We start from the raw sequence: 23,169 nt of genomic DNA on the forward strand, positions 1-23,169 counted from the left end.
TTTCCAGAAAGAATTAGGCAAGAATATAGAATACCTAATATTTAAATAATTCAAGCCGGTTATTTCAATATTCAAGATAGTGGCAGAATTTAATTTTTGTACAGAACAGAAACGTAAACAGGGAAACTCACAGATAACGTGTTAGCAAAAGTATCTATAACTGTAACAAAAGCAGCAACTCATTTTATACCTTGTAAAAAATCTACTGTAAGATAAGGAGGACAGGACTATTGCATCAAAAAGTTGGAAGGACAGAAAAGCCAGAGAGCTGTTTATCCTTGCTTTCTACTATCCTGCACAATCCTTTAATATGCAGATTGAATTCTTAGGAACTTCCTTCTTGCACCACATCTTCCTCTCTTTGTCATTCACACTTTTCAATCTTGACATCATGGATAAAGGATATGCCATTATATTTATTTTACAAAGATTAATTAAGGCTCTGAGTGTATGTTCCTCTCCACACATGCACACACTCTGCCACGCAGGCTCATACACCTACCAGTGGTTGCCATCAGTAATCTATGACTTGAGGGTAGGACTTTGTGCAATTGTTAACATCTACAGTACTGAAAATTACCTGCAGCTTTAAGAAATTAAAGAATGTAGTAGAATAGACCGCATAGTAGATAATACTGAAATATTATCTTGGCAAAAAGTCAACACTGTTATTATTAAGTAAAACATAAGTAAAAGGTAATGATAAATATAGGGGAAATAAGGATTTTTTCATTTTTTAAGATAAGGAGTAGAAACAGGTTAGTATTTACAATATTACTTTACCTTAACACTCTTAAAGATTATGACAATTAGTTCTATTAAATAATAAGCATTGTTATTTTTAATAATAGTTATTGTTATTGTTAAGAAAAGGTAATTATAAGATGAATAATGAAATAATGAGTTTTTTATTTTATTTTATTTTAAATAAGGAGTAGAAATAGGTTTAAATTTTGGATGTGTTGTTTATTTGGAAAAATACACACTAAATAGGCTTAATTATTATTCTAATTATTATTCTAATATCTATAGAGGTTATGATTTTTGTACTTTGTATTTTTAATAATCCTTGTAGCACACAGCTTCATATTTCTCTTGCTTGTCCCTAGGGCTGTGCACGGGTGGGGATATTCAGTATTCCTGCTTTGGGTTTACCCAAAGTGGGAAAACGATTCGGAATACCCCCAAATCCTTCGGGAATCGCTGTGGTATGCTCCATAAAGATTCAGAGCATACTGAAGCGAGGGGGGGAAACTCCCCACCACCACCAATCCTGGGGCAACCCCTCTACCCCCCACTCCCCTGGGGAGACCCCTCCACCCCCCCAACCCTGGGGAAACCCCTCTAACCCCCAAAGACTTACCTGGCGGCAGGAGAGTCATCAGCTGAGCAGCGGGCCACCGCCACCACCGTGGTGGCAGCGGCGGCGGCACACAGCAGTGTGGCCTGGAGCCAGCCACCACCTGTGCCGCCGCCATGCCGCCGCCCGAGCCTGCGGGGTGATGGGGAAGGCCGGAGCCACCTCCTCCGGCTCTTCCTGCCCCTCAAATGGCCGTGGTGTGCTGGTGGCTGGCAGCCATTTGAGGAGCAGGAAGGGCTTTCTCTGCCTCCTCCGGCCCTTCCTGCCCCTCAAATGGCCACATACCGCGGCCATTTGAGGGGCAGGAAGAGCCAGAGGAGGCATCTCCGGCCTTCCCCACCACCCCGCAGGCTCAAGCGGCGGCATGGCGGCGGCAGAGATGGCGGCTGGCTCCAGGCCACACTGCCTTGTGCCGCCGCCACCACGGTATCTTTACCCAAAGCGAAACCTGAATAGCACAGCCTTACTTGTCCCCTTTCTGTCCCTTTCTTTTTATGTATTCCCTTTTTGTTCTAATAAAGTAAAAAAGGTAAAGGTGCAAGCACCAAGTCATTACTGACCCATGGGGGGACACTGAATCACAACGTTTTCTTGGCAGACTTTTTGTTAAGGGGTGGTTTGCCATTGCCTTCCCCAGTCATCTACACTTTACCTCCAGGAAACTGGGTACTCATTTTACCAACCTTGGAAGGATAGAAGGCTGAGTCAAACACTAACCTGAACCCAGCTTCCACCAAGATCGAACTCAGGTCGTGAGTAGAGGTGTGCAGCCTGAAAAACATGCTGGCCCCGATTCGGATATCCCAAATCTTTATAGATCGGATCCGATTCGGGTATTTTACCCGAATTGGAAACCCTAAGCACACATGCCTAGTTATGAGCAGAGCTTGGGCTGCAGTACTGCAGCTTACCACTCTATACTACGGGGCTCCTATTGTTTTAATAAAATATATTTTAAAAAAATAAATTAAAGTATATTCTCAGTTTGTAATTATTCTATCAGCTTGTATTAGTATTGCTTGTTTTTGTGACAATGAGACTTAAATTTTTGAACAGATTTCTACTTCCAGTTTTTTTAACCATTTTCATGTTGATATTGAAGATTTATGTATCATTCAGTTTTGTACATTGTGAGCAGAGCATTACATCACCTGGAAGTACAACCCAGCAGTTGCTGTTGCAAGCAGGGGTGTGCAATTTGGGTTTCCAATTTGAGATAAATACCAGAATCAGACCCGATTAGTAAAGATTCTGGATTTCTGAATTGGGCCCAGTATGCTGGCCACGATTCAGAAATGCTTCCCAAAGCTTCCCAAAGCAATTTGGGTCACTTCGGAAAGCTTCGGGGTGCATTCAAACCCCGAGGTTGGCTTCAGCTGACTGGCAGGCAGCTCCCTCCTCTGCCGGTCAGCTGGAGCCAGCCTCAGGGTTTGAATTTAAAGTGCTTGAAAGGGGCTTTAAACTTCAGCTGAGAGGCAGTGGAGTCCCCCACAGCTGAAGCTGGGGAAGCCCCAAACAGGCACTTTAAATTTCAGCTGGGAGACAGAGGATTCCCCCCTCCCAGCTTAAGCTGGAGAAGCCCCAAAAGGGCTTTAAACTTCAGCTGGAGGTGGGGGATTCCCCCCTCCCAGCTGAAGCCCAGGGAAGCCCCAAAAGGGAGCTTTAAACTTTAGCTGGGAGGTGGGGGAGTTCCTGTATCCCAGCTGAAGCGCTGGAAGCACCGCCTGCTTATTTCACCTGATGGGAGGGGGAGGAGGGAACCCTCTCCTCCCCCTCCCATTAGGTAAAATAAGCAGAGAGGGAGTTAAGCAATTTCTGAAGCGGCTTGCCACTTTGGAAATCGCTTATTTCTGACTCTTTTTCCTGCTTTGGAATTTCCAAAGTGGGAAAACCAAATCTTTCTGGGGTGCACACCCGTAGTTGCAAGTCACACAAGACTGTTCAACTATAAAAAAGCATGTTTATCTTCTCCACAGGCAAGGCAAATGGAGGAGCATGTAAAGGTTAAGGGAGGAGGGAATGATCCTAGGCCATCCTCTAACTCTCAGCATCATATAAATAAATACATCACGTCATAGTCTGTTTTTAGCCTGAGAATTGTTTAAGTCTCATTTTAAGCTAGTCCATATTTTTTGTTTGTTTATGCTCTAAACACTTTCAATACATTTTATGATGTTTTATATTTTTATTATGTATTTTTTGGCAAACTGTTTGGGCAACTTCCCTGTTTATTTCCAAACAAATAAATAAACATAATTACCACATTTCCCTCTCTTAGTTCTTGACTAGCTAATGCTGTGAAACTTAGCGGCCAGGAGAGCCTGGCAGTGGGAAGTGTTGGGTTGATATATTCACGTTCTTTAGCAACCACTTCATCTCTAGCACACAGGTTTTTCAACACACTAGAGAGGGAGATGGATAGCCCAAAATTAAGGTATGGATTTCCCTACCTGCAAAATGTCTCTATTGATTCCCACAGCCATACTAAGTTGTTGACCAGATTGCTGGGTCTGATTATTTTCCACTGGCTCAGACAGTTCAAGGAGTTGCTGAATAACATCCGTTACAGACTGTTGACCCTGATGTCCTGAAACAGAAGTTACTGGAGTTTCTGTCTGTGGAAAAAAGAAATCTACTAAAATTATCTGTGAAGAAGTAAAAAAAAAAATGGAATTCACCTTTTTAAAACAATGTGCAACAAGTTATTTTTAAAAAAGCATTATCCATATGCTAACAGCGGTGAGAGTAGGATACATTTCAAAACTGTCAATAAAGGAACTATTTGTTCTACTGAGGTTCTCATCTTGAATTCTTAAACCAAAAGGTTCTTTCTAAGCTTATCTATAAACCAGTATGAACTAACTATACAAAGTGAGAAATTCTTCCGTTCATAAAGTGAGCATTATTAATAATAAAAATTTAAAAAACGAACTACAAAACAGATCTCTCTAAACTGGGTAGGTGGGTAACAAGGTGGAAAATGATAGTCAGTATAGGTACAAGAATAGTGATGCATATTGTAACAACCCCCCCTCTCCACACACACACCTTTAAGTATATGCAAACGAACTTGCTGAAATTGAGTGGGTATAATGGGGTATAACTTGGAGGTATAATGGTCAATGAAAATCTCAGCAGTGAAAACGATAACCTGCATGCTGGAAATGTTAGGAAAGGAGCAAGCGACTCAGTCCCACTCCTGAGAAGGCAGCATGAGGAATGGCTCTTATGGCTCCAACTGCTGCACAAATAGGCACAGCTCCCATCCCAGGCGAGGGAAGTTGGCAACATGCAACCAGACATCCTCTTCACTTTTGGCAGTTCAGTAAAGTCTGTGTCAAACAACTACTCCCTCCCTACATGTTTCCTCAACTACAGCTGACATTAGCTCCCCCCCCGTCACTCTCACCTGGGGCAGCCCCACAGCACATCCCAAGGAATGATCCCAGCACTGGGCTGCCAGGTAAGCGATAGCCCTGAGTTACTATCAGACGCCTCTGGTCTATTGAGTGCCTTGGTCCCTGAATGGAGCGGGGGAATGTTGATTCCGTGAGAGCTGCCGCTGCACGCTGCCTCAATTCTGCATAGTCCTCTTTACACATTGGCGTGGCAAACAGGGTGGGACATGCAGTCAAGCCCATAGGGGAGGCATCAACCCCCCTCTGTGCTGCAGGGGCCTGAGACACCAAGCAGATGGCTGTTGTGTCTGGGGCACGGGGATGTACTGGGGGGTGGCAGGTCCCCATGCTGCATGTATATGTGCACTGGGGGCAGAACCCCCAATCCCTGGGGGACCTTCGGAGGGAGATGGCCACCGTGAGGTTCTTCTCTTCACCAATGCAAATGGGAGTCTGGACAGGTGGCTGCCTGCCATTCCCCTGTTCCAACTAGGATCGTTAACCCAGAGATTACCAAAGAAAAAGAAGCAGTGGAGGGTGGGCTGTGAGCCCCCTAGATCGACCGGTCCAGGTAGATTGGAGCATGTATGTGAGCACATGCCAGCTGTCTTGCAGTATTCGCGCTGGTTTAACAGTCCCAATTGGACTGGCCCAGGTAGCCCACGGGCTGTTCGAGCTAGATGAGCCTCCCACTCCCATCCTCTATCTCCGGAGAGTCAGTTCAGTCATGGTGAGCAGCCCTTTCACCCCAGCATGAGGAAGCTAGCTAGCAGCTCCGAGAGAACACAGAGTGGCCGCAGCAATCATGAGAGTAAGATTCCCGTGAGCATCTCCTCAGCAAGGCATGCCCAAGAGCAGATTTTGCAGAACACTCCCCTCATCTTCATAGAGAGATCCTTTGCAACAACAGGAGGGTCAGGGATGGGGAATGGGCCAGCCTTCACACCCACATGTGCACAGCCTGGTGAGGAGGCCAACCCTGTCCAACGGGATATGCAATGCCAGCACAAGAGGGTATTGCAAGACCATTGGTGATGTGGCCAGGGAAATGGCCCCCACCTCTGCAGAGAAGATTCAGTAACCCTCAGCAGTGCCTAGGGAGCCAGGGCTTGTGACCTGATTGATCAGTAATGGAGGCTACCCCGCGATACTGGGACACCCCTCTGGACAGCTTCCCCCATCGGGCGACTTGATGTGGGTGCCGTGACCGTAAGGGCATGTGGTCCCAGGCTGCCTGCTCTCTGGTTGGGGATGGGGAGTGAGGCTGTCAACAGCCAGCGGCAATCACAGCCCATGCATTGGCTGCATTTTTGCTTGCCACTCACACGCCTGTCATAGGGGTGGCATGGTCATTTGGGGATGCTAGCAGGGTTGTCAGGGGAACAGTGGGGCATGCACTTCCTGACGCAGTCTTGCTGTGTTTTTCCGGACTCAGCCACTGCTGTAGCTTTCCCATGAAGGTTGTTAGAAAGCAGACGAGTGGTGCCACAGGTATGCGGGCACCGGCGCATGTCAGGCCTCAAGACTGCACTGTCAGAGATGTGAAAGTGTAAAGAGGAGAGGGGGGAACCAGATTTTTTTTTGATGGGACAAGATTTTTTATTTTTTTTAAATAGATCTTTGAATGTATGCCATTGCAGATGTATTTTGTGTTGATCTAAGGCATTTACTTTGGTCCATGCATTTTCACCAGATGGCTTTCTAGTGATTATTGCAACCCAAGAAGATGCTCACATGAAATAGTTACAAAGCACTACATTAATCTCACTGATCCGGTAGATGACTTGGAGTAGATTTCAATTTCTATATCCAGAAATGGAGCCAGAGCACAGTTTTTCTTCTTCTGGTCAGAACATAGTGCTTGGAAATTCATTTAGGCCAAGAACAAAGCACATTTCTGAATTACAAGGACTGTATTGGCAATGCAAAGACAAGAAGAAGAATAAGGAACCAGAATTTTTGAAGGAAAAAAGAGGGGGGGAGTTGCCCCATTTCTTTCTGGTTTTTTTCCCAATTAAAAAACTTAGAAAATTAGGGAAGCACTGAAAAAAATGCATATGAAATATTCTCTCTTTTGGAATGACTTGACATGTACAACATGACAAAATTTGAAGAGATATCAATCAGTTCATCCAGAGGAAGTGTGAGACATTCCCAACCAACATCAGTAATTGTCTTCCAACTAATCTGGTTAAATTTATTTCTTTTGATATATTTAATACCACCCGCTCTTTGTAGCATTCACTCCAACTCCAAATTTCTGCTTGCATTTAACCAGGACGTACACATCTGAGGAAATGAGCTTTGACTGATAAAAGCTTTGTTACTTCTTAAGATGCTACTGGACTCCTGTGTAGAGATGGGCACAATCGGCATTACGATAGGAAAATACCCCCAATAATGGTGTTCGCGCCATCAGGACCCAGCTGATTGGTGCCGCCCACGGCAACCGATCCAGCGGTCGGGAGGGGCGCTTGTTCGGGGCTTGATCGGATCGATCGGTATCTGATCGTGATCCAGACACTCTGGCGCCAGGAATCAATTCCCCTGGCAACGGAGGCAGGGGAATGCCTGAGCTGTGTTTCCCCTCCTTCTGTCACCCTGGAAACGCGAATGGAAGCCCAGCTTTCCTTGATCAGCAGGGCTTCCTTCCACAGAGCAGCAACGCACTCACACCAGTTGAGAGAAGACAGCCAGGGGAGGGAGGGGGAAGGGAGTGTTCTGTAGCCATGGGCACTCCAAACGTTTTTTGCTTTTTAAAAAAATGGGGCTTTGTAGGAGGAATGAATGTTTTTCTGTCTGCCACTCTCTGTTTTTAACCTGCTTTTAAAACACTGTATTTTTGTGTGTTTAAAAGGGAGTGGGTAAAAGCTGGATCCAGATGATTTTAAACGGATCCTCATGAATTCATATGATTTTTATATTGAAACAAAACAAAAAGGCTGTCATATTATAGATCATGTCCTAGTCTACAGACAGCAACAAAACAATTATGCATCCACTAATCCGTGGCGCTGCCACGGCACAAAAACATGCTAAAAAAGCACGGATCTGCATGGATCCTCTTAATTTTTAAGTGGGGCCACCTAAAATCCACCACACAATCACAGACCATGTCTGTTGCCACAAATGGGACCAAAAAATTCAGCCATCCACTACTTCGTGGAACCGCCACGGCGTGAAAATACGGTTCAAAAGCACAGATCCGCATGGATCCTCTAGGTTTTTACATGGGACCACCCAAAATCCACCGTACAATCCCAGATCATGTCCATTGCCACAAAAGGGGCAAAAAATCAGTTATCCACCGTTTCGTGGCACTCCCACGGTGCAAAAACATGGTCTAAAAGCATGGATCCTCATAGATCCTCGTGATTTTTATGTAGGGCCACCCAAAATCAACCATACAATACCAGATCATGTCCATTGCCACAAATGGGACCAAAAAAATCATTCATCCACCGCTTTGTGGCAGCGCCATGGCGCAAAAACATGGTTCAAAAGCACGGATCCTCATGGATCCTCTTGATTTTTACATGGGGCCACCCAAAATCCAGTATACTGTCCCAGATCATGTCCAATGTCACAAACAGGACCAAAAGATCTAAAATATGACAGCCTTTTTGTTTTGTTTCAATGTAAAAATCATATGAATTCATGAGGATCCGTGTCTCAGATTCATGTTTTTTCACCGTGGCAGCGCCAAATATTTTTGGATCTGTGTTTTTTATATTTCAGTCTGTGGACCTGGCTGTGATATGTAATTTGACGTTTCATTTGTGTTTTTCCTATTTAAAAAACCATAGGATCCTCGAGGATCCTGGTTTTACTTTCTTCCTGTTTAAAATACGCTTTTGGAAGACTGGCTGCTTGCTTTTAAAATCGGGTGGGGAAGAATGGAGGATTCTGTCCCTGCTTTTTTTAAAAAGCTGGCTGAAACATGTTGATGGGGTGTCTCTCTCTCTCTATTTGGAGAGGCAGGGATGGGTTAAAAACTTTTCACCCCCTCTGCTCTAAGTGTGTGCATGTGTGTGTGAAAACATCCCCTCCCTGAGGGGAGGCGGCTCGTCACCGGGTTAAAAACTTTTTCCCCCTCTGCTCTAAGTGTGTGTGTGTGTGTGAAAACGTCCCCTCCCTGAGAAGAGGCGGCTCGTCGCCGGGTTAAAAACTTTCCCCCCACTCTGCTCTAAGTGTGTGTGTGGGGGGGGGGCGCCCCTCCACTTTGGCCTCCCCGATCCTAGATCGGAAACGGGACTTGATTGGTGTGGATCGGTGATCTGGGGTCGTCGCCGGCGAGGATCCACGATCAGCTTGATCGGTATTTTGGGGGGGATCGTGCCCACCTCTACTCCTGTGTAATTTGTGTTTTTTACTTCCAATTGTATTTTTTCCTACTTCTTAGGAGGCAAAAAGCTAAAATATATATTTTAAGTTAGCATTCCATATATTCACAATTTTGCTTGCAAAAACTAAGGAGGTATATTTTTTAATTCCATATGCCAAATGGTACAGTTTTATATGCTAAATTATAAATTATGCATTGTATGCTGTTAAAGCAGTAAAGTAAGTTCACATCTGATAAGTAAGTATTGCATTTATTTCAACCCCCCCCCCCGCAAATTTCTGTTTTATTTTATGGCTTTTTATGCCCATAGGCAGAAGAAAGACATGTCTGTTTTGAATATCACTCTTCCTGTTTATTAAAAAGCTAGCAATAAAAACTAGGCTGTCTTACATTTATATCCAGCATTCTGGCCCCCACTCAGAGATGCTCTTCTACAATATCTGTTCCTTTACCTAAGGATCAGCACCCTATTCACCTGGCTCTGAAAGCACTGACTACCTGTTGGGAAAGAGGGATGGAATGTTTGAATTAAGAGCCTTTCCAAATAAGTGATCAGCATTATCAGAGCTAGTCAAATGGCTCATCTCTTCATTATTGTACATACAACACTCAATCGTATTCCACATAATGGAGGTGCTGAACAACGGCATTCTTTTCTCCTTACAGCACTCTCTAGCATTCCCAGAAACTCATCCTTTTTGGATGATGGCAACTGGAAAAGTGCAGGCTTTCTGAAGTAGTACATCCAGGGCTGTCAAGCTCCCAGTGGGGAAGGGGCATCCCTCCCCCAGGTCTCAATACCCACTGCTGCTATAAGTGAGGGTAGGAGAAAAATTAAAAAAAGAAATATAAGGCCTCATCTACTTATTGGAGGTTCTTACCATAGAGTTCTTGCAATTCCAAGAGCTACACAGAAAAACAAAGGTGACTCTAGGAAACACTCCATGAAAACAGCAAGTTCTTACCCTACTTATGGGCAGCTCTAGGAATTGCCAGATCTCTATGACAGGAACTTCCTTTAAACAGACACGGCCTTATTTTTCTTTTTAATTTTTTTCCTGGGATGTTACCCCCACAACCCTCCCACTGGTTGCCAGGCACCACCTGGCAACTCTAACTACATCTCCTTATCTCGTATAAATGTGTGTGAAGTTCTACAGATACCTATGAACTTATGAACAATGAGTAACAGTTAAGCTAAGAAGCAGCATACTCACATTTTTCCATTTATTATCAACAGGCTGCAACAAGTTAACTGTTGTTAATGTCAGAGGCTGAGCCACAGACTCCTATGGAAAATAAGAATGGATGGTAAGGTAAGTGCCTCTTCAAAATGAACATACAGAAGCACAAAAATATGGCACTCTCTTCTATTAGGATTCATTAGGGTAAACCAGCAAGCTTCACAAAGTGAGATTTAAAAAACACTTTCAGAGTAGAGATACTATACATGACTCAGTTGTAGACAAGATTTAATTGCTGAAGGGGCAGGAAGCTTAAGCAAAATCAATTATTTTATGTTGTATCACTTATCAGTTGACAAAAAGAAAGCTGAAGGCCAAGAGCATATCCCAATGTGATTTTCTGCTGGCTTGCATCTCTAAAATAAATGGTTTTTTCCTAAGAATACTCTTGTACACAACCATTCACTTCGGCGGGACCTAAAAAGAATTCCTTATGGAATTTGCCCATGTCTATAGAAAACAGAAATAGATATTACATATAGGTTGTTTCTGTCTGTCTCTCTTTCACACACGTACAAAAAAAGAACAAGTGTCTACATTTTAGGCCCAAGTCAATGGCCATCCTGCCCTCTCCAATTGGCCCCAAATATTTTTTTTAAAAACCCTTTACTATCAGACATAAAGATGCATTACCGTTGTAATGTGAGATGTCTCTGTCGTAGAGCTTGCTGTGTTTTGCGTACTACTCATATGCATCTTGCTGATATGAGTATGTAAGCTGCCTAAACTTTTGAAGACACAACTACACTCTGTACAGTTATATGTAGGACCATTCTTCACCTTGAGAAATAAATGAAGGAAAAAGTCAAAACTTGCAATTACGATTTTTTCCTATAAAGTATAGAAAAATTACAACTCATTACTCTTCAGAAACACTTTCAGTTTTATACCCCATCAGAAAAAGCAGCCTAAGTTGTGTTAGACAAACAGCCATTCCCTGACCATGCTGTAAGACACAATCATTGTTATGCACCCACCAAGCATCCTTTTCTACTCACAGAACTTTTAAAAATCTTATAAGTTGAAAGATCAGGGGATGTTTTTTGTTTGGCGGTATTTTACTTCTTTTGACTCAAGTTTAGCAAATTTAGTATATGTGTAAAATCTGTTTTTATTATGGAAAAAATTCAGAAAGCACAAGTAAAAAGTTGATCAGAAGTTGAATCAAGTGGATGGAAACTATAGAGAATTGTTGCTGTTTTATACATAGAGATTGGCACCACAAATCCAAATACAGCAAGGGATTATTCAAGTGCATACAGGAAATAGCATTCTATTATAGTTCATTACAGTATTTATTATAGCTTTTTGAGCTAACTGGCTATTCATCAGGGAAGTACTGAAAAAAACTACTTTCATATGTTACAGAAGAAGCGAGAAAAATCATTTTCATGCTAGTTGTGTTCTCAATATTATACTCTAAGTAATATAATTACAACTTAAATTTCATGGATTGTATGCAAGAGGGAGGGCTTCCTCCCATTTGCATTTCGTGATCCATCTCCTTTCCCATGCATTCCCTCTTTGTGCTGAACCCCATCCCATGATCAGTACGATCTTCTCCTTATCTTCTCCCAATCCTCCCGACCATGGCTAGACACAGAGGAAGAACATGCCCTGATAGGCTTCCTAGGAATCCGACAGAACATCTCATTCATCCCTCCCTGGCCACATTTGGAAGAAAAGAACAGAGAAATGGCAGTATGGAATTTGGCAAGAAATAGAGGTAGAAGGACGGAAGAAGGTATAATATATAATGAAGAACATTATATATAATATATAATGAAGAACAAACCAGTGGTAAAAAGAATGCAAGAAGCAAAAACCCTCAAATTTTTAAAGGCAATCATCTGTTTAACATAATTCCCCCAAGAACAGCTATATAATCATCTAAATCTAATAAGAACTATCATTTTATTCCATCTAGGATCATACTGCATAATGAATGGCTAAAAAGTTGTGGAAACAATGAATATTGATAGAGGTATTAAGAACTTGATATAAAGTAGGTTGCCAATAACTGTAATCAATTGTGCTGTTTACCTCTGAATGAACTCTCTGAATATGTGACTGAAGATTGCCTTTCTGAGAAAAGGCTGCAGGACAAAAGGCACAGGCATGGGGCTTTTCACCGGTGTGTTTAATCATATGAGTTTGTAATGCCCCCTTCTGATTAAACGCTTTTCCACATTCGCTACATTTAAATGGTCTTTCACCTAAAAAAATTACACATTATGTAGATATATGTATAAAACCCAAAGGCATCTGTTCTCATTAGTAACTACCAACATGAAAGTATATTTAATATAAAACACCGTGATGTATGCCGTACTGTAAAATAAAATGACATGTTCAACATTTTTGGCCAGTAATCCTACATACAAAGACTCTTGCAAAGATCCCCTTTTAGTTTGAAACCTACATAGATAAATGAATATCCCTGAATATAAATTCTTCATGTTCCTTATGCAATGTATAAAATTGTCTGTGAATGAGAGTAAAAACTATTAATAACAAGTGAAGAACCGTCTTGCTTTCCCTTCCCCCACTACTTCCCCTTTCTCTTCCTGGAAAACTCCCCAGGGCAGTTTGGCTAGGGATCCTGACTGTGTCTTACCATCTTCTGGGCATGGAGTAAGGATCACTGGGTGTGGGAGTGGGGAGGGGAAGTAATTGTGTATTTCCTGCATTGTGCAGGGGGTTGGACTAAAGGTCCCTTCCAAACCTATGATTCTATGATCTGCCTTCCTGTCTTCTGCTTTCTTCCCTTCTCCCTCCCCCCCACCGCCTTGGAGAGGAAAAGGGGAAACTATGACTGATGGTGCCAGTCAATGGGCTGGGCCCAGTTGCATGGTGGAGAACTCACAAGGGCTTGCTGGGGGGCACCTAATTTTCCCCTGTATTCCCTTCCCCACACTATTTCTTCCTTCCCTCCTCCTGGTACCCCCACACTCCCCTTTCCCAGCTTCCTTCTTTCTTTTCCACCCATCAACCAGCCTGCCTTTTATCTGTTTCCCATCTTAATTTACTTCATTTATATTCCCATCTTTCTCCACAATGGGCACCCAAAGCATTCCCCTTTCCTACATTATATCCTCACAACAACCCTGAGAGGTAAGTTAGGCTAAGAATGTGTAACTGGCCCAAGGTCCCCAAGTGAGCTTCCATGGCAGAGTGGTGATTCCAAGCTGGTTCCCCTGGATCCTAGTCTGAAATTCTAACCACTATACCACACTGGCAAGCAGCCAGTCCTGGGTGACTTATACAAGTTGGGGTGACTTGCTACCATACATGGTTCTGCCAGGCCTGGCTTTGATGAAGCCAAAACATCCCTGGGAAGGGTCCTGCCCCTCTCTCCACTTTTTATTGACAAAAAGCAAGGCTTGAAGGCTGGCAGTACTGTTGTGGTTGCCTACAAGGATCACTGAGAGTATTCATTTCTTAGAGCTATAGCTGCTGCTTCTACTATTTGAGGTGGGTTAACATCTCCCCCCACCAGTGGCCCTAATAGCCCAGACTAGCCCAGTCTTATCAGAAGTTAAGTAGCATTAACTACTTGGATGAGAGACCACCAAATAGGACTGGAGCTGCTATACAGACAAAGGCAACGGCAGACCACCACTGTTCATCTCTTGCCTTGAAAATCCCATGGGGTGGAACTTCTTGGGGTCACCCTGAGTTGGTTATAACTCAACAGCACTCTTTCCTTCAATCCTCCCCATCTGTGCCTGCCTCCCCCCAATGTCCTGTTTTTTGGTCTTCCACTGTTCTCTTGCCGCCTGCGCTCCCAGCCATACATTCTTCCCAGTGCTATCGGGAGAACAGCATACATGTGATGTGTGCAGCTGGGAACATGGCCAACGGGAGGGCTTGCAAGCAAGCAAGCTGGAGAGAAAGGAAACACAATTGAGAAGTGAGTGAGGCTAAGGAGGCACAAACAGGGGGAATGGCAGTAGGCAGAGGAGGGGTGCCCAGCTATTCTCTGCTCAGGGTTTTCCAAAAAACTCAAACGGGCTCAGCATGTAGCTATGTCAGAGGTGGCTTGCACACCTACTACTTGGACTATGTAAGAATTTTGTTTGGAGCAAGGATATGGATCAAACCCAATAAATAAAAGGGCTCATAACCTTATTTAAGCACAACAAAATACACTGTTGCAGGTATCCTGCATATATTTAAAAATTATTTTTACATGTGTCCTTTAAAAAAAAGATGTGTAATTCTCTTATTTCCAACAGAGCAGATTTTTATCAAGTACTTTAATCACTTGATGCTTTAGTTTTCCAAGTGCATGCAGAAGACTTAAAGCATAAACAAACTCCTAAATATAAACAAACCGGCCTCAAACAAAATGATTTAATTCACAACAAAGTTAACAAGAAAATCTCTTGCTTTAATTCAATGCAAGTGTAAGGAAACACGTTAATTTTATCTAGTGCCTTCCATGTAAACAAGTTCCTGAAAATCAAAAACATTTATTTTGAAAAGAACTGAAATACTTATTTTGAAAAGAACTGAAATACTTTCTTTTAAAAGTAGAGGTAAGGCTGACCTCTTGTGTTCATTTGTTGCATCTTCATATATACAACTAAACTTACTCTGATTTATTTGGCATTGAAGTGTCACTGTCAACTAACCAGTTTTTTAGAAGAATGATACAGGCAACAGAAGACAATCACAGATTACCAAAATCAAACGAGAAATCAAAAGATGATGTAACACTTTGCAATTTTAAAAATTCAGCCTAGAGATTATTTTATCAGCTTGCCTTCCAACATGTGTCACTTAGGCTGTCTTGAATGACCTATCTGGCTCCTCAAAATTTATATTTTTTGCAAAGTGCTCCAATTACAACATCACATTTTGTTGCAGTGCCACTGTGCAAGAAACAAACAAAAAACAGTGGTGCTGAAAACTCAAGAGAAGGGGGGGAGGGGATTAAACTAAATATAAAAGGACAACAGAAGCTTTAAGTGACAGCCTCAAGGTATTTGCTCAGAAGCAAACAGTGGGTATCTACTGCAAGATATTAATTTTATCTGAAACTGGTATAAGCCAATTAATGTCTATGGGCCAGTTCAGATTGTCCGGCATTTAAGTTATTTATACAGCTGAGGACAAGTATGAACCTCAGACATTTCTGGAATTTTGTTCCCTCCATCACTGTATATAGAACATATAGAAGCAGAATCAAGACATAGAGCATATATGAGAAGATTTCACTTAAATCCTTTGGACTTATCTTTAGAATTATTTATACGTACAAGTTCAATGTCCCAATAAAAGTTAATTTTTCGATAGCCGTATTGATCTGCAGTAGAATAGAAGGATTTGAGTCCAGTGGCACCTTAAGAGACCAACGAGATTTTCAGGGTGTAAGGTTCCAAGAGTCAGAGCTCCCTTCTTTAGATACCATCAAAAGTTTAGTGTGTTGTAATAGTCTGATTGCTAGACAGCACCTGTGACAGTCAGGCTCAAATCCTACTTTGCCAGATGACTTTGATCCAGTCACTCTCTTTCAACCTAACCTACTTCACAGGATTGTTAAGAGAGCAAAAGGGGGGAGGGGGATGCAATCCTCAGCTCCTTGAAGAAACGTAGGATAAAAATGTATTCATAGTGAGACAGAAAGTTCTAAGAGTGGTAGAAGAGGACTCAGGGCTTGCTTCATTGCCCATAGTGGTATTTTACATTTGCATTTTAAATATCCCAGATTACAACCAGCTTTTGCTAAAGCATCGAAAGCCCAGTAACCTATTTATATATCTGTGTTTTTATGAAAGAAAAGCACGAAGTATCACACTGTTCTTCTGAGAAAGCAGATTTGTGCGTATGAGGAGCCCAAATATTTACCTTAAAAAGATTATACAAAAAAGAAAAATAAAGCAGGGTTGTGTCAATTAGGAAAAATCAAGCGGACAGGAAAATGTGTTCCACAGTCTCACAGCTTAATATACATGTTCGTATATATCTGCTATGGATTTATTCACCTTACCTGTGTGTATTCGAACATGCCGTGTTAATTGACTTGGTTTCTGGAACGTCTTCCCACAGTGTGGACATGAATACGTAAACCCACTTCTATCGATATTTCTGTTGTATGACCTGGTATTTGATACCCTGTTAATGTGTATTAAGCAGTTAAATTTCATAGGGAATTTGCTCCAATAATCACATCATTTGAAAGGCAAGTTGATTTTTCTCTTCAAACTGAGTTTTGGATCTTGCATGCATTCCAATTAGAAATGTCCAGAGGAGTTAGCCATGTTAGTCTGTAGTTGCAAAATAGTAAAGTGTCCAGTAGCACCTTTAAGACTAACCAACTATTATTTTATTCAAACATACGTTACTAGTTGAATCAACATCAAATATACAGCAAAATAAAGCTGCCTCGGTCATTCTGGCATTCTTACACTCTCCACCCTTTTTCTTTTTCTCTCTCCATCGACAGATAGGGTTGCTGACCCTACAGTCAGATAGAGTTAAAATGCATGTGGTGGTTGGGGGCGGGACAATTTAAACTCCCCACAGAATGAACTAAAAATCTTTGGTTGCATGAGACAAGAGCTATGGAATAAGCTATGCACTGAGTGTTGGAAGAAGGATTTCTAACATGTGAGGAATTAAGCCCATGTAGTTTCAACTGGGATCCAATTGTACTGCTATTCAGATCCTTCTGGATCTCAGGCAATGGCAAGCAGCAACACCCCAGCAACCAGCAACACCACCTCAGAAACACCCCAGATATCAACTCAATGCGTTAAATCTGTACACACGTATATACTCAATACACCATATCCTAAAAGAATATACCTAATTCCCATGAGCCTTTCATTCACAAAAAAAGTGTAGAAGCATGATAAAAGTACGAAAGTATATGTATTTATTTTTATTTACTTCATTTATACCCCCACCTTTCTCCCAATGAGTACCCAAAACAGCCTACACTGTTCTCCTCTCCTACTTTTTATGCACACAAAAACTCCGTGAAGTAGGTTAGGCTGAGGGTGTGTATCTGGCCCGAGGTCACCCAGCAAGCTTCCATGGCCAAGTGGGGACTGAAACATGGGTCTTCCGGACCCTAATCTGACACTCTAGTCACTACATCACACTGGCTCTTATCGTGTTATTCACAAGCATAGCGGGGGACAAACGTATGTGCTCATGTCCCATCAATTGTACAGTATTTGTACATTTAAAATAGTACCCAGCAATTTTACCTTGTGCTGCTGCTGCATGCCTGAACTTAGATTATGGTTTTCTAAATACATATTACATTGGGAAATTGCATCCAGGTTTTTTCCTTACAGAAAAACAATGTACATGGTAAATTTAAAAGGAGAACTTAAGTGACGTTTATTTGAGCTGAGATTTGAAACTAAGAAAGATATGTATAAAACAATGCTAGTGCTGCACCTGTTGTAGATCCCCCTAGGAATTCAACCTAGGGATAAAGACTGTGTTACATAGAGATAGTTTCAAGTAGGTAGTCATGTTGATTTGCAGTAGAACAGCAGGATTTGAGTCTGGTGGCACCTTAGAGACCAACAAGAACTTCAGAATATAAGCTTTCGAGAGTCTCTTCTTCAGAAGGGAACTTCTGACTCTATACCCTGAAATTTTTTTTGGTCTGTAAGGTGCCACTGGACTCAAATCCTGCTATGTTAAACAGTGATCAGTTCCTACATTAAGGCCCCAACGTGAAACTTGGATTGCCTCTTCTTGGTCATGGGTGTTAAAAATTATGCCAAAGTAAGCCTGAGTATGACAAGCATAATGAGTTGACCACAGCTGGTTGGGAATCCCCAACATGCTTCCAAGCACATTCAAATATCCAGACACCCTCACCTTATTTTGTAATGAGTTTTCATGTGCTCTTTTAATTGGGAAGAAGTTTCAAATTCTTTCTTGCATGTTTTACAGATATGGGTTTTGCTTCCAGACAATTCCTGACGATGCTCTTCCATGTGTAGTGTCAACTGGCTCTGCAAAGTAAACTCATCTCCACACTCTGGGCAAATAAGATTCTGTAAAAATAGTAAGAGGGCTTTACTGATTTTAGAAATGAATAAAAGTTATTTTATGGCACTCTTACCAAACAAGAAATTGTCCAAGGATTTTTTTTAAATGTGGAGAAATTCTAAGCAGGTCTACTCAGAACTAAATCCTAGTGAATTCAATAAGACTTACTCCCAGGTAAGCGAGCACAAGATTGTGACTACAATGACTAACCAAGTACACCAACTCTTGCTTGAAGGTTTAACCAAACCTTTCTGAAGCTTATGACAAGATCAAATGAATACTTTATACTTTCATAATCAGATTCTACAAAGGTAGCCTGCCGTCTCAAAGAAAGCTTACAGGTTCCACTTATTTGATCACTCTATGGCCTTTTTCACATGCTCACTTACAGCAGGTTATCTGGGTATTCGGCCTGTGAGGATGAGAGTTGCTTTGGGCTTCCATAGTTCTGCACATGAGGGAGTTGAACTGAAGCAGTGCCTGGTTTTTATTTCTGCATTTATAAAAATGCTCCATTTCTACCACAGGCTTTCTGGGAAATGATGACATCAGCTGTTTTGCCACTGGTTTTTGTTGTTATTGTTGCTTTGTGCATGTGTTACAGTATTGTAATGCTTGGCCATTAGAGGGGTGTGTAGTTAACCTTTACCTCACCCTGTTTGTGCTCCAATTTTTTTAAAAAAATTTGTATGTTGATTGTTTGGAGGGATTGTTTGGAGGAAAGGTTTAAAACATTAAGCAGGATTTTAATTTTTTTTAAATGTTGCAAGTTGCAATGATGGTTTAAAAAACAAAAAAACCTGGACTAAAAATATACAACTCTCCCATACAAGCATGTGTTAGTAAAACAACAATTTCACTGCTGAGGTTAGCATAAATACATAACAACCACAATGACATTTTTTTTAAATGATGAGAGCCAAGAGTGTTGAGGGAAGAAAGGAGGGAAAGGGTAGATGCAACTTTCACCATGCAGAAAGTGAAAAATTATGGGAAGCAGTTTGGAGATTGAACCAAGGTATTTTGGCAGTACATGCAGAACTCGGAGGACCCATTGAAACTGTACGGGACCAGAGTTGACAAAAACACCCCATGCAGAAAAAGCCTATATTTGTGGTTAGAATACTGTATCAGATGATATAGTGCCTGCTTTCTCCCCTTCACATGATGGGCAGCAAGAATGCAGCTTACCTCCCAGTCCACCCAGTGCGCTGACCCCCCATGCATCAATAAAAAATTTGAGTGAGGCATAAACATGAACATTCCAGTGTGTCTATACACAATCAGCGTGGTCCATTTTCCAGGAATCAACTGCACTGTGTTAGGTTACACATGTAGAATATTATGCATATGTATATCCTATTTAAATATTATACCCCACATAATACATAGCAAGTGGCACTGGGAAGAGGGGCAGATACGTTTGGTTGATAAGGAAGCAACGTACACTAGGGGCATGTACCAAAAAAATCAGTAAATCTTTTTTTTTTTTTTACTGAATATGAGAAAAAAATTGAAATTCCTTGAATTCTGAATTGATTCTCCAATTCAGTCCAGCTATTTCTAAAAAATCTGGCCATTGTTTTCTACGGTAAAATCACTCTGGGGGATAGCTGGTGGGCTGGGGAAGTCAATTTTTAACTAAACTTCACCAAATTTGGCAGGAACCAATGTCTGACTGTTCTCTAAAGACCCACCAATTTTCATGAAGATTAGACCCCAGGAGCCGATTTTATGGGCCCCCAAAGAAGGGGCCCACACTCACTTTCCATTATTCCCTATGGAGAAAATATCTGGGGGCTACCTGAGGGCTGGAAGGGGCATTTTTCAAGCAAACTCCACCACTTTTGCAAGGGACCTACTCATGACTATCCTGTAAAGACCCCCCCAAGTTTCACAAAGATTGGACAACAGAAATAAACTGAAGCAAGGGAATGCCTTGTGCTTGTGGCTAGGTACTGCTTGGTTTTGTTCTGTGGTGGTTCCCCACTGGCTGAACCCTGTGCCTGGCTGCCATGAATGATACTAGTTCTGCTCGGCTAAGTTGCAACAGTTGATTGCTTCAGCTTAGTTTGGGTGGAATGGATGTAATTCTCTGATGTGATGTTAGTCCCCTTGCTTTACTTTGATTCTGGGGGGATTCCATTCCTATGCTTCAGTTTGGTTGTGTTGGGCTTTCTCTGGGATGAGCTCAGCTTGCATTTTGAAGTGTGCCTTGGCCATAGCAGACTTGCCCCAGTGTGTTTCTGCAATGAGAGTCAGCTTTGACTTTTTTCCTATAGGAAACAATGGAAGGGCTAGGGGCACCTTATTCAGAGGCCCACAGAACTCGCCCCTGAGGTCCAATCTTCCTAAAACTTGGGGGGGGGGTCTCTTTAGAGGACAGTTAGGAGTAGGTTCCCTGCAATTTTGGTGGTGTTTGCTTGAAAAATGCCATCCCCAGCCCAGATAGCCCCCACATATTTTCCCCATAAGGAATAATGGAGAGTGGGTTGGGGGCACCTTCTTTGGGGGCCCATAAAACTGGCCCCCAGTGTCCAATCTTCATGAAACTTGGTGGTCTTTAGAGGACAGTCAGGAGTAGGTTCCCTTTAAATTTGGTGAAATTTGGTTGAGAAATGACTTCCCCAGCCCATCGGATGGCCCCCAGAGTGTTTTTACCATAGAAAATAATGGCCAAATTTTATCGAATGTTTACTGAAAATTCAGTAAAAATTCTGAATACCTGTGTTTTTTTTAATTAGGAATATTCAGATTTTACCGAATCAGCCAAAATTCAAGATTTTAATCTGAATTCTGAACTGCACACCCCTAACATGTGTTGAGCGGCTAAGAGCAGCGGGTCTCTAATCTGGAGAACTGAGTTTGATTCCCCACTCCTCCACTTGAAGCCAGCTGGGTTACCTTGGGGCAGTCATAGCTTCTAGGAACTCTCTCAGCCCCACCCACCTCACAGTGTGATTGTTGTGGGAATAATAACATACTTTGTAAACTGCTCTGAGTGGGTGTTAACTTGTCCTGAAGGGCAGTATATAAATCGAATGTTGTTGTTGTTGTTATTACTCTCACTACCCGATTCCTACTGAGCCTATGGCAGAAAATTTAGACACACTGTGTGATCTGATGAAAACCTGTTGTGTTCCTTCTACACTACTCCTTCATTAACGTTATATAACTTTGTTGTCTACTACCAGACCACAGAATCTCTAAAGAGTAAAATAGCACATGTTGTCTTGTTATTAAAATTAGAATTAGAACAGCCAATTAAATTTGTGTTCTCCACTGCCATCCTTGGTTTTGAAACAAGTAGTCTTTCCAATAAGCTTCATGATACAAACTGGGGAGTTTGAAACACAAACCATTACTTTCCTGTTACAAATCTTATATAGGTTGCAAAAAATAATATAATTACCTCTTCCTTTTCATGGAGCATAATATGAGCCTTAAGACTAGCCACTCTGGAGAATTTTTTGTTGCATACTGGACAAGTAGGGTCTTGTCCATTGTGGGTACACTTGTGCAATGTAAGGTTGAATTCAACATTAAACGACATTGGACACTGGTCACATCGATGAGGCTATTTGAAAAAAAAATGGGAAGGCAAGGCAGTTAAGTAAGTTAAGTAAGTTAAGTAAGACAGTTTCAACAGCCAAACAGTAACATTTCTTGACTGGCTCTTCCAAGTGACTTTCTTATCTTTTTCATAACTGAAAGGATTCCCCAGACCATATCCTTCAGGAATGACAATTAAATTCTATTCAATTCAGCATTAAGGAAGGAGAACAAACATAGGTTTTCTTGGAAAATTAGTATCCTTCCCTTAAATTTGATTCCAGACTTTTAAGTATTTGTGATTCTATTTTGAATTAAAAATTAACATTTGGTTTAAAATTGAAGTATTAACATTATATTTAACAAACTGAAGAACTAGATTTTTGTGATATTCATGGTAAAGCTTGAGGTTCCATGTTATTGTTCTTGTGCTTATCAATATATTTATTCATTAATACGGTCAAGAAAGCTATAACTCATGGTGCAACTATTGCTATCCAAAGAACAATAAAGCATACATATAAAATCGGGCTATATATGTGAGAGGAAGCGATATTAGGAAAATTCTGCGTATTTACAGCTCATCAAAATTTTAAATTTTGTGAGGAAATTAAAGGAGATTTATAAGTACCTTCCTTCTCCGTTTTAAGATACACACCTTGTCATTTTGCTCATGATCCCTCATGTGGCGCTGGAATGGTGTGTCTTTTGAAAAAGACAGAAAACAGATCTCACACTTACGGAAATTTGATACTTGTGGGGTGTAATTATTGTTTTCTGTATTCAGTGTTAGAACACCATCTAGAAAACAAACATGGCATTTGTTTCAACAGAACTATCCTTCTTATTCTGTACAAGTATTTTGATTATTAAATTCTAAAATTCAGAAAAGGAATTAGTATTAATTTTATTACACCCAACGTAAAATATGTTCAGAATTAACAATACTCACTTGAAATATTCTAGTATTTTTCAGTATTTGTTTTGTAAAAAGCATAATCTAAATGTAAAATTCTTACATCAACAAAGCAGCTATCAAAAGCATGCATTAATAGAAGACATAGATCCAGAGGAGTTAGCTGTGTTAGTCTGTAGTGGCAAAATCAAAAAGAGTCCAATAGCACCTTTAAGACTAACCAATTTTATTGTAGCATAAGCTTTCGAGAATCACAGTTCTCTTCGTCAGATGCATGGAGGGACAAAAGAAACTGGTCAGATATAGAGGAGGAGAGGGGAGGGCGGGTTAGA

The 23,169-nt window shown here is 41.5% G+C and overlaps 1 protein-coding gene across 1 annotated transcript in view; it reads right to left on the bottom strand.

The window, feature by feature from the left end:
• The window catches only part of ZNF236 (zinc finger protein 236), a 79,093-nt gene that overhangs the window by 50,273 nt on the left and 5,651 nt on the right, over positions 1-23,169 (bottom strand). Inside the window, exons 2-9 of the mRNA XM_054986044.1 lie at positions 22,580-22,722; positions 21,782-21,946; positions 18,196-18,374; positions 16,343-16,467; positions 12,391-12,563; positions 10,981-11,127; positions 10,321-10,392; positions 3,811-3,975 (exon numbers count right to left, since the gene is read on the bottom strand). Coding sequence (XP_054842019.1) covers positions 3,811-3,975; positions 10,321-10,392; positions 10,981-11,127; positions 12,391-12,563; positions 16,343-16,467; positions 18,196-18,374; positions 21,782-21,946; positions 22,580-22,722 — 1,169 coding nt within the window. The remainder of the gene's footprint in view (positions 1-3,810; positions 3,976-10,320; positions 10,393-10,980; positions 11,128-12,390; positions 12,564-16,342; positions 16,468-18,195; positions 18,375-21,781; positions 21,947-22,579; positions 22,723-23,169) is intronic.

Source organism: Eublepharis macularius, chromosome 7 (assembly GCF_028583425.1).
Source record: "Eublepharis macularius isolate TG4126 chromosome 7, MPM_Emac_v1.0, whole genome shotgun sequence".
NCBI classification, from domain to species: Eukaryota; Metazoa; Chordata; class Lepidosauria; order Squamata; family Eublepharidae; genus Eublepharis; species Eublepharis macularius.